At 52.6% G+C, this 11,714-nt stretch overlaps 1 protein-coding gene across 3 annotated transcripts in view; it reads right to left on the bottom strand.

Moving 5' to 3' along the window:
• The window catches only part of MGAT5B (mannosyl (alpha-1,6-)-glycoprotein beta-1,6-N-acetyl-glucosaminyltransferase, isozyme B), a 74,725-nt gene that overhangs the window by 15,499 nt on the left and 47,512 nt on the right, over nt 1-11,714 (bottom strand). For all 3 annotated transcript variants that reach the window (XM_021066558.1, XM_021066557.1, XM_021066556.1), the window contains exons 10-11: nt 11,135-11,268; nt 6,059-6,189 (exon numbers count right to left, since the gene is read on the bottom strand). In XM_021066558.1, the coding sequence (XP_020922217.1) occupies nt 6,059-6,189; nt 11,135-11,268 (265 nt within the window). The remainder of the gene's footprint in view (nt 1-6,058; nt 6,190-11,134; nt 11,269-11,714) is intronic.

An 11,714-nucleotide genomic window follows, 5' to 3' on the forward strand; every position in this document is an offset into this window, starting at 1 on the left:
CCCACTCTCACCACTGCTCTTCAACATAGTTTTGGAAGTCTTAGCCACAGCAATTAGACAAACAAAAGAAATAAAAGGCATCCATATAGGAAGAGAAGAGATCAAACTGTCACTGTATGCAGATGATATGATACTATACCTAGAAAACCCTAAGGACTCAACCCCAAAACTCCTTGAACTGATTAATAAATTCAGCAAAGTGGCAGGATATAAGATTAACATTCAGAAGTCAGTTGCATTTCTGTATACCAGCAATGAAACATTAGAAAAGGAATACAAAAAAATGATACCTTTTAAAATTGTACCTCACAAAATCAAATACCTCGGAATACACCTGACCAAAGAGGTAAAGGACCTATATGCTGAGAACTATAAAACCTTAATCAAAGAGATCAAAGAAGATGTAAAGAAATGGAAAGATATTCCATGTTCCTGGATTGGAAAAATCAATATTGTGAAAATGGCCATCCTACCCAAAGCAATCTACAGATTCAATGCAATCCCTATCAAATTACCCATGACATTGTTCACAGAACTAGAACAAACAATCCAAACATTTATATGGAACCACAAAAGACCCAGAATCGCCAAAGCAATCCTGAGAAACAAAAACCAAGCAGGAGGCATCACTCTCCCAGACTTCAAGAAATACTACAAAGCCACAGCCATCAAAACAGTGTGGTACTGGTATCAAAACAGACAGACAGACCAATGGAACAGAACAGAGAATCCGGAAATAAACCCTGACACCTATGGTCAATTAATCTTTGACAAGGGAGGCAAGAACATAAAATGGGAAAAAGAAAGTCTATTCAGCAAGCATTGCTGGGAAACCTGGACAGCTGCATGCAAAGCAATGAAACTAGAACACACCCTCACACCATGCACAAAAATAAACTCCAAATGGCTGAAAGACTTACACATACGACAGGACACCATCAAACTCCTAGAAGAAAACATAGGCAAAACACTCTCTGACATCAACATCATGAATATTTTCTCAGGTCAGTCTCCCAAAGCAATAGAAATTAGAGCAAAAATAAACCCATGGGACCTCATCAAACTGAAAAGCTTTTGCACAGCAAAGGAAACCAAAAAGAAAACAAAAAGACAACTTACAGAATGGGAGAAAATAGTTTCAAATGATGCAACCGACAAGGGCTTAATCTCTAGAATATACAAGCAACTTATACAACTCAACAGCAAAAAAACCAATCAATCAATGGAAAAATGGGCAAAAGACCTGAATAGACATTTCTCCAAGGAAGATATACAGATGGCCAACAAACACATGAAAAAATGCTCAACATCGCTGATGATAAGAGAAATGCAAATCAAAACTACCATGAGATACCACCTCACACCAGTCAGAATGGCCATCATTAATAAATCCACAAATAACAAGTGCTGGAGGGGCTGTGGAGAAAAGGGAACCCTCCTGCACTGCTGGTGGGAATGTAAACTGGTACAGCCACTATGGAGAACAGTTTGGAGATACCTTAGAAATCTATACATAGAACTTCCATATGACCCTGCAATCCCACTCTTGGGCATCTATCCGGACAAAGCTCTACTTAAAAGAGACACATGCACCCGCATGTTCATTGCAGCCCTATTCACAATAGCCAGGACATGGAAACAATCCAAATGTCCATCGACAGATGATTGGATTCGGAAGATGTGGTATATATACACAATGGAATACTACTCAGCCATAAAAAAGGATGACATCATGCCATTTGCAGCAACATGGATGGAACTAGAGAATCTCATGCTGAGTGAAATGAGCCAGAAAGACAAAGACAAATACCATATGATATCACTTATAACTGGAATCTAATATCCAGCACAAATGAACATCTCCTCAGAAAAGAAAATCATGGACTTGGAGAACAGACTTGTGGCTGCCTGATGGGAGGGGGAGGGAGTGGGAGGGATCGGGAGCTTGGGCTTATCAGACACAACCTAGAATAGATTTACAAGGAGATCCTGCTGAATAGCATTGAGAACTATGTCTAGATACTCATGTCGCAACAGAAGAAAGGGTGGGGGAAAAAAACTGTAACTGCAATGTATACATCTAAGGATGACCTGACCCCCTTGCTGTACAGTGGGGAAAAAAAAAAAAAAAAAGCTGCTAAAAATTGTTTATCTAAATTTTCATTTATGTATTTATTCTGGCCACACCTGCGGCATGTGGAAGTTCCTGGGTGGGACTGAACCTGCACCACGTCTGCAACCTGTGCCACAGCTGCCGAAACACCAGATCCTTCATCCACTGTGCCACACGGCAACGTCCAAAAATAGGTGTTTATTATTTATTTATTTATTTGGTCTTTTTAGGGCCGCACCCACGGCATATGGAGGTTCCCAGACTAGGGGCCCAATTGGAGCTGCAGCTGCCAGCCTATGCCACAGCCACAGCCACAGCCACAGCCACGTCAGATCCAAGCCACGTCTGTGAACTACACCACAGCTCATGGCAATGCCGGATCCTTAACCCACTGAGCAAGGCCAGGGATTGAACCCCCATCCCTACTGGATGCTAGTCGGGTTCGTTAACCATTGAGCCATGACGGGAACTCCCCAAAATAGGTTTTTAAATTAAAATTTTAAATACCTTGATTTCTTAACAAAATCAAGTACATCAGGAGACAAGGCTATATGATCAATACCTGAGAAACAGACAATAAAAACGGATTCAGAGAAAATCTAGGTGCCAGAGTAGATATGCTAAATATAGTCTAAAAACAGAAAATAATATTGGAAACCAAATGGAAATGCTAGAAATAAAAAGCAGGTGTTCCCACTGTGGTGCAGCAGAAAGGAATCCAATTGGTATCCACGAGGATGTAGGTTCGATCCCTGGCCTTGCTCCGTGGGTTAGGGATCTGGCATTGCCATGAGCTGTGGTGTAGGTGGCAGACACGGCTTGGATCTGGCGTGGCTGTGGCTGTGGTGGAGGCCGGCAGCTGCAGCTCCGATTAGACCCCCTCACCTGGGAACCTCCCTATGCCACAGGTGCGGCCCGAAAAAGACTAAATAAATAACTAAATAAAGGCTCATTATTTAAGACTGAGTTAGAAAAATACTGCATGACCTCATTCATGTGCAGGCTCTAAAAGAGCCAAATACACAGAAACAGTAGAATGGAGAGTGTCAGGGGCTGTGGGTGGTGACTGCAGTTCATAAAACTGTATCGTATACTTGCAATTTGCTGAGAGAGTTGACCTGAAATGTTCTCACACCACACACACACACACACACACACACACACACACACACACACACACACACGATAACTACACGAGGGATAGATGTGTTAATTAGCTTGATTGTGGTACTCATTTCCCCATATATATGCTTATCAAGCCACCGTGTGGTACATCTTAAACACATACAATTTCTCCCCGTCAATTATACGCAGTGAACTTGAGGAGGAAGAAACACCAACCAAGAAACCCAGAGCTGAGCTGCTGTTTGGAAAGTCCACCTCGGCGTCCCCAGGGGTGCTTTCTGACGTCTGGAATGTTTCCTCGAGCAGCGAGGATGGGTTTGCCTGCGCCTGGACAAGCCACCTCTCTGCCACCCCTCACCCCAGCTCCCTGGGAGAAACTCTAAGGAAACAGCAACATCGAAGCCTCAGCCTCCAGCAGCTCGGGGACCCAGGCTAAGACCAGCCTCCTCGGTACAACATTCGCCAAAGCCCCCGTCCTGATCCCGGCTGCTGCCCCCGAGGATGTGACAACCCCACAGTCCCTCTCCTTTGCGTCTCTGCAGCCTGGTCCCCTGACCTCTGCATGGTGCCAGGCTGCTGCTGTCATCCCTTTCTTCATCTGGCCACCTCTGCCTTCCTTAGGTCACAAAAACCACAGCAAAGATGTCTTTTTTCGGAAGCAGCTTCTTTGAGGTCCACAGCTGAACAGCCTTGCTCCGGGCTACCCCAGAAGCTCCTGGGCTAGAGATAAAACCGTTCTCTTCCCAGACTTCCTAGCCTCCCATTCTCTTGGGGCAGTTTCTTAGCAGTGTTTTCTGGTACAAGCAGGCACCGTCCTGCTCTCTCCTTGCCCAGCGCCCCAGGCATCCTGGCAGCCAGCTTGTTCTGCATCATAATAGAACAACCCGCGTCCCTCTCCCTGTGCCCCGCAGTGGGCACTCAGTCAGGGCTTGGACCTTGAGTCCAGCCCCTAGATCGTCTCTCTGCCACCATCTGAGGTGTCATAACTGGGGAGGTAAGTAGAGTCGGAGTTCAGTGTCCGGGTTCTGGAGTCAGACGTGGGTTCAAACCCCAGCCCCACCATTTAACTAGCTTGTCACTCTAACCTCATAGCTGATAGCCAAGTGAGCAAATACAAGCCAGCACCTGGCAGCAGAGAGCCCTGGATGAGCCAGTATCAGCATCGCCATGACTCATTGCCACACAGACCTGGAGATGTCCCGTTACCTCTCTTTTCTCCCACTTCTTCAGCCACAGGACTCCAGGACTGAGCTGGGCACATGGCTGCCTGGACCACAGCCCCTTCCAGCCTCCCCTGAGACTGGGCACAGCCATGGGACCGACCCCTAGCCACATGCTGTATGGGGAAGAGATTCCTACGGTTCAGGAAATGTCCCTACACCTGGCCCTCCGCTGCGCCTTCCTCCTCCTCCCGCTGGAAGGCAGGTGGATGACTGAACCGTCTGGGGTCAGCTTCTTTCTTTTTACTGCCACACCCCCGGCATACGAAAGTCCCTGCCTGCACCACAGCCACAGCGACACCCGATCCAAGCCACGTCTGTGACCTATGCCAGAGGTCGTAGCAATGCCGGATCCTTAGCCCACTGAGCCAAGGATCCAACCCGCATCCTCACGGACCCTGTGTCAGGTTCCTGACCTGCTGAGCCACAACGCAACTCCCACGTCTATGGTCACCTTAAACCAGGAGGCAAGCCTGGGTGGGTCAACCAGGGGAGAAGGGCCCTGGGGGTTCATTCAGGACTGTCAGCTCCAGGGTGTGTGGACAGGAAAGCCAACGGACCTCCACCCTGTCCCAGCCGCTACTCTTAGCGGCTCTCCTGGGACAGCCGGACCTAGTCCTAATCGGTAGTGAGAGAATCATTAACTTATCTCAATACATTTTCTTTTTTTGCTTAATAATAATCATAATTATTATGATTATTATTTGCCTTTTGTCTTTTCAGGGCTGCACCCACGGCATATGGAGGTTCCCAGGCTAGGGGTCCAATCAGAGCTACAGCTACCGGCCTACACCACAGCCACAGCCATGCAGAATCCAGGCTGCATCTGTGACCTACATCACAGCTCACGGCAACGCCAGATCCTTCACCCACTGAGCGAGGCCAGGGATTGAACCCACAACCTCATGGTTCTTAGTCGGATTTGTTAACCACTGAGCCACAATGGGAACTCCTATTATTAACCTTTAACCTCAAGCTGCCTGCCTTTGACCCTGGAGGAGCCCGCCTGAGCCCCGCTGTCCCCATCGCCCTCCTCCCACTTTGGTCCTTCCACAGGAGCCACCAACCCGAGAAAGCCCGAGCCGGGAGCACCCCCAGGGGAGACCCTCAGACGGGGAGGAGGGAGCATGCATCCCCTCACCTGGAGCTGCCTCGGTGCCGGGGGGGGCAGAGCGGAAAGAGGAGAGACAACAGGTTAGTGCCCAGGTGAGGTGAGTGGGCAACCTCCCACGCAGGCCGTGCTTCCTGGGGGACCCGGGCCCCTCCCTAGTCCTTTCTTGCCTCTGCACCGCCTCCCACCACAGAATCCCCACGTCTCGGCTGGGTTCGAGCATGTAGGGACCCGTCCTGGGAGGTGCAGGGTGAAGTCACAGTCCTCCATAAAGGACACCTGAGCTTGTTGCAAGCAAAGAGCGGGGGCAGGGAGGGGAACGGTTGTGAGCCCCCAGGCCAGGATGTCCTGGCTGCTAGGGGCCCCTTTTTCCACCCATGAGGGGGCCGTGTTCTACCGTCCAGGGCTGGGGGTGGTGGATGGGAGCCGAACCCGGGGGGCTGGGCGCTCGGGGGGCCGAGGGCTGGAGCTGGGCCGCGCGGGGCTCACCTTCCAGATGCTGGCATCCTTGCCGTAGACCACGGCCATGTTGCCGGCCTTGCCCCCTTTGATGAGCTGCTTCTCCGTCTCGTTGAGCTCCTCGGACACGAAGCCCATGAAGGAGTTGTCCGGAGTGTGAGCTGCAGCCAGACCACGAGGTCGGGGAGGGGGTTACCAGACAGCCACAGCCCTGCCCTGGGCGGGAGGGGCAGGGGGGCTGCGAGCTGAGGGGTCCGGCTTTGGGGAGAGAGCGTCCACCCATCAGTGCCGGGCTCTGGGCAAAACCCCTCTCCCAGAGGCCGTCTCGAAGCCTTGGAGCAGAAGGGAACTTGTGGTCCCTGGCTGGTTTCCGGATGAGGAGACGGAGGCACAGGTCACGGGACGTGGCCGGGCCCCTGCTCCATCGCAATCCTCCCTCCCGCTTTGCTCAGACCCGGGGGGGCTCAGGCTCCCCCCTCTGCCCGCACTCCTGTGTTTCCATCCTCAGCCCGTCACCCCAGGTCACCCCAGGTCGGGTCTCTCACATCGGCTCCATCAAGGGCGCCTGGCCCAGGACCATCTCCCAGGTTCCCGGGCCCTGTCCTTTCTCCCACGCGACCCTTTCAAATCTAGGTTCAATCAGGTCCCTCCTCTGCACAAACCCTGCGGTGGCCCCATAAGTCAAAGTCCCCCCAGTAAGTTACAGGACCACCCCCAGGTCCCCTTCCGCGGCATCTCTTCCCACCTCCCCAACCTCCCTCCAGGCAGCTCCTGGCTCACAGGGCCCTGCTCAGGTCCTTCCCGACCCCAGGCCCCCTTTCTTCCTTCCCTGCTTTATTTTTCGGTCCCGGCTCCCGCTCACCAGACACACTATTGATTCGCTCGTGTATTATTGTCAGAATCGAAGCCCCACGAAGGCAGGAGCGCTGTCTGTGTCCCTGGCGCCGCGGAACGCCTGGCCAGCTGGCTCACAAATACATGAATTTATCTTCCCTTTCACCCTGCAGGCTTCTCCCCTGCTCCCCCCTCTGCTGGGAGCATCCTCCGCCCTTTTTCTGGATGAGAAAATCCCACTCATAGGCCTTCTCTCCCCCCAGAAACCGCCTCTGGGGTCTGTGTGCCCTCCCTTGGGGGGCCGGTCCACTGCGGCCCCCTAGGAGACCCCCAGGTCTCTGTCAACACGCAGACGGCACCCAGACCCACTCCTCCCAGAACTCAGCGCACCAGGGCCAGGAAATGCGGACCAGCTGGGGCTCCCACCCCTCGGCCACGCCCAGGAACGGCACAGGTTAGCCCTGGCTGCCCCAGCACAAGTGCCATCCATTTGCGGGGCATGCGGGCTTCCCTTTCATGCAGAGGACCCTGAATTGAAGGCTGGTGGAACCAATTAAATCTGCTCTACCTTCCCAGGCGGGAGGGGCTGTGGGGAGAGGGCTGGCCACAGCCACACCAGCCTTGGTTGCCCTGCTGCGCTGATGCCACCCACCCTGTTTCTTTGTTTCAGATGCACGTTGTTTCCGCATCTCGGAAACTGGGACGGATACTTCTTAAATTTTTTGTCTTTTTTTTTTTTGGTCTTTTAGGGCCACACTGGCGGCATATGGAGGTTCCCAGGCTAGGGGTCGAATCAGAGCTGTAGCTGCCAGCCTACACCATAGGCACAGCAATGCAGGACCCAAGCCGAGTCTATGACCTACACCACAGCTCTCGGTAACCCCAGATCCTTAACCCACTGAGTGAGGGCAGGGATCGAACCCGCATCCTCATGGATGCTAGTTGGGTTCATTAACTACTGAGCCATGACGGGAACTCCTGGGATGTATACTTTAATCGAAAGTGTAAGTTTAACGTAGTATTTCTGTCCGACCCCCCTAACACTGACAAAATTTGTAATCATATCTGGTGTACCTTGGCCGGGGGGCGGGGGGTTTCTATCCAAGTGCCCCAGAAAGGTCACGGATTCTTGAGTCTGAAAATCCCATCACTCCACGGCTAGGCCTTGGCTGCCTGCAAAGCCACCTCTCCCCTAGGGCTTCAGAGGCATAAGGGGGGCCCTGGAGGCCTGGAGTTGTTTCCGCGATGGTCAGGGCTCAGGCAGCTCTCCTGTCTCAGGAGGCTCTGCCCAGTCGGGCAGAGGCCCCAGGAGGGCAGATCAGACCCTCGCCGACCCCGTTTCTCTGCTCTGATCCACCCTGTCCTCTGTCCCGACCCTCTGGCTTCAGCGAGGCTGCAGCCAGGCCTCTCTCCCGCTCTCACCATTCCCTCCCCACTCTCAGAACTGAAGAATCCCTCATTCCACCAACTCCAGCAAAAGGGACAGGTTTAGATCCATTAGCTAAACCAGTGGGTAAGGCAGGGAAGTACTGCAGCCAATTAAAATGACAGGGACCATTAAGTGTGAGCTCCTGGAGGCGGGGCCAGGTGGGGGAGGCCGCCAGTTAGCTCCCAGTTAGCTCTTGGGGAAATCAACTGGCCCGATGAGGAAAAAGGAATACTCAGGTGTCTCTTCCTGAACGGGGTATGTCATCAAGACAGGCAAGCCTTTCTTTAATTTATTCAGTCAATTAACTTTTTTTTCCAGGGCCGCACCTGCGGCACATGGAGGTTCCCAGGCTATAGGATAAATCAGAGCTACAGCTGCTGGCCTACACCATAGCAGCAACTCGGGATCCAAGCAGCATCTGCAACCTACACCACAGCTCATGGCCATGATGGATCCCCGACCCACTGAGCAAGGCCGGGGATCGAACCCGCATCATCATGGATACGAGTCAGATTTTTTTCCTCTGCGCCAAAATGGGAACTCCCAATTAACATTTTCTGAGGACCCTGATAGGCTCCAAGGGTATAAAGATAAATTCAGTCAGTGGCTCCTTTTTTGAGTGATACATAATCTATCAGTGGAAATAAAGGTATAAGCAAATAACTCTCCTATTTCAATAACATGTTTTAATAGGATTAAATGTAAGAGTTATAAAAACATTCTGCCTGGAGTAGATAAGGTGATCGGTGAAAGCAATGGTAAAAAGAAGGGACATTTGACGTGGGGTTTTGTAGGATGAGTAGGAGTTTGCCAGGTTTGATCCCAGGGCAAGGCCTCATTTTCTCAGTGTAGATTATTACAGGAGGCTCTTGGCCCATAGCCTGCTTACCCCCTCCTCTACCACTGCCCCTTTGGCCATCTGCAGTCTGCCAAAAGAATGTATCTCAAAAAACTTTTTCTCCACGATATTCCTCAGCGGAAGAACTTACAGTGAACCTTGCATCACTGTATCCCATGTACACTCAGGAATCTTTGCTAAAAGACCCCACCCCTCTGCTCCCACAGTTTTTCCTCTCTGCTACCACATCTGCTGTTTACGTAGCCTGCCGTGTCACCACCACTGACCCCTCTTCAAGTTTCCTTTCCCTCCAGAAATCTCTTCAGGACCCACCCCACTCCAATCACTCTGCTGGGGGTCCAATGCCACCAAAAGACCTAGTAGGACAGTCCCTCTTCTGGAGAAGCCACATGCAACCTTGCAATGGGCCTTGGGGAGGGAGGCTGGTCCCCACCGAACCACGTGATCTCAAACGTGACATTCCACAGCTCTGGGCCTCAGTTTCCTTGACGGGACTCCCAGGAGCCTTCCCACCTGCCCAACTTTCTGGGATCCAATCAAGCCATCACTTAGCTATTATTCAGAAATCTCAGGAGTTCTCTTGTGGCGCACTGGGTTAAGGATCCGGTGGCATTGTCACTGCAGCGGCTTAGGTGGCTGCTGTGGCTTGAGTTCGATCCCTGGCCCGGTAACTTCCACATGCCATGGGCTTGGCCAAACAAACCAACAAACAAAAAAAAAAAACACCAACATGGAAAAAAAAAAAAATAGAAAGAAAGAAATCTCATCTGCCTCTAACGTAGCTTAGAACCCGAAAGAGGAAGACAAAGATGGCAAGCACCCAAAAGGGAGGCAGGCATTCGTTTGACAGGTGAGGAAAGATCAGCTACTTTTCTTATAAGCAAGTTCCTGGGGACCCTGCCCAGAACTGAGTTTGCTCTTAATTAATTAATTTTTTATTTTATTTGTCTTTTTAGGGCCACGCCTCAGCACATGGAGGTTCCCAGGCTAGGGGTCTCATCGGAGGTGTAGCCGCCAGCCTACACCACAGGTCACAGCAACGCCGGATCCTTAACCCACGGAGCGAGGCCAGGGATCGAACCCGCAACCACATGGTTCCTAGTCGGCTTTGCTAACCACTGCGCCACCACGGGAACTCCTGCTCCTCATTTAGAGACGATCCTTACGAGGGTGCTTATCTGGCCTTCTGACCCGCAGCCTTCAAAGAGCCGCCAATTACATGTGCGAGCGGCGGCTGGAGGCAGACGGACTGACAAGGATTCAAAGTGACAGCTGCCAGGCTCCCAGCTAGGAGAAAAGGCGCCACATCAGAAGTGACAGGAGAAGGGGCCACTTGGCAGGGGACACGGCTCTGCATGCCTCCGCTGTCCCCGCAGGGCAGGCCCCCCACCAGAGAGAGCGAGCCTTGACCCCGCGTTGTCAAGGAAAGGTTACATTATTTTCAGCACGCCGCTTGTAAGCGGGGAGGTCAGTGTGTTTATATTTTAGAATCTCATTAAAAATCGCAAAAGCTATGGCCCCGAATGGCACCTCTTGGCTGAAGCCCATCATCCACAGGGGCCCCAGCCCCCCCACCCACAGCCTTACTCCCATCATCCCCAGTGGTGGAGCCTCGCATTTCCAGAACCTTCTGGTTCTTTCCAGCTCCATCTTTGCAACGCCTATTCCCTCTGCTTAGAAAGCCTGCCGATGCTGCCCTCACCACTCTCATTCCACCTGGAATGTCTTTCTTTCTGGAAGGTCTCTTGGCTCTGGAAGCCTGTGCTCAGCCACTTTTTAGAGCAACCTGTGCTCCAGGAGGACAAAGGCTATGACCTCCCGATGTTGGAAAGGTCACCACGCTTCCCGCCAGGCCAGGCTGCCCCCTTCCCCGCACAGACCCCGGGAGGAAGGAGAGGAAGGAGTGGGACCTGCCTCCGCTGCGGCCACCTCTGAGGGGCCCCACCGGCCCACCCCACCCCCTCCCCCCAAGCCAGACACTCACGGAACATGGTCATGAACTGTTTGGGGTTGAGGTTCCAGTAGCCCCAGTTGGTCCGGTAGCCGTGCAGCGTGGCGTACTCCTCGTGGTTGTACGCAGGTTCCGTCCCGAAGGTGTCAATGACCCGGATGCGGCACCTGCCTCCCCCACACACCCCAGGGGCCAAGGTCACCAACCTCCCTGGGTCTCCCTGGGCTGTAACCGGAAGGTGGCTGAGCAGCGTAGCATATGCGTGGTCAGGGCCTGGGCTCAGACACTAGCTGGCTGTGGGGTCACAGGGAAGTGCCTTGACCTCCCTGGGTCAGCCTCTCCATCTGCCGGGGGGAATAACAACCGCCCACCGGCTGTCTCAGGGTCTCATGGATACACCCGAACCATGGACCGCTAACTCAGAAACTTGGTTTTCACAGCTGCGTAGGAGGGAGCCTAGAAGGGGAGACCCTGCCTGGAGTGGGGTCCGGCCCACTGCCCCAGGGAACGCAAAGCCCCTCTGCCCAGGAGCCTGACAGCCCCAGATGTGCCTGATCTATCTGGGCTCAGATGCAGAAGAGCAGCTCTGGGGACCAGCCAGGAATGGCCCTGG

The sequence above is a fragment of the Sus scrofa genome, chromosome 12 (genome assembly GCF_000003025.6).
Source record: "Sus scrofa isolate TJ Tabasco breed Duroc chromosome 12, Sscrofa11.1, whole genome shotgun sequence".
In the NCBI taxonomy this organism is placed as follows: Eukaryota; Metazoa; Chordata; class Mammalia; order Artiodactyla; family Suidae; genus Sus; species Sus scrofa.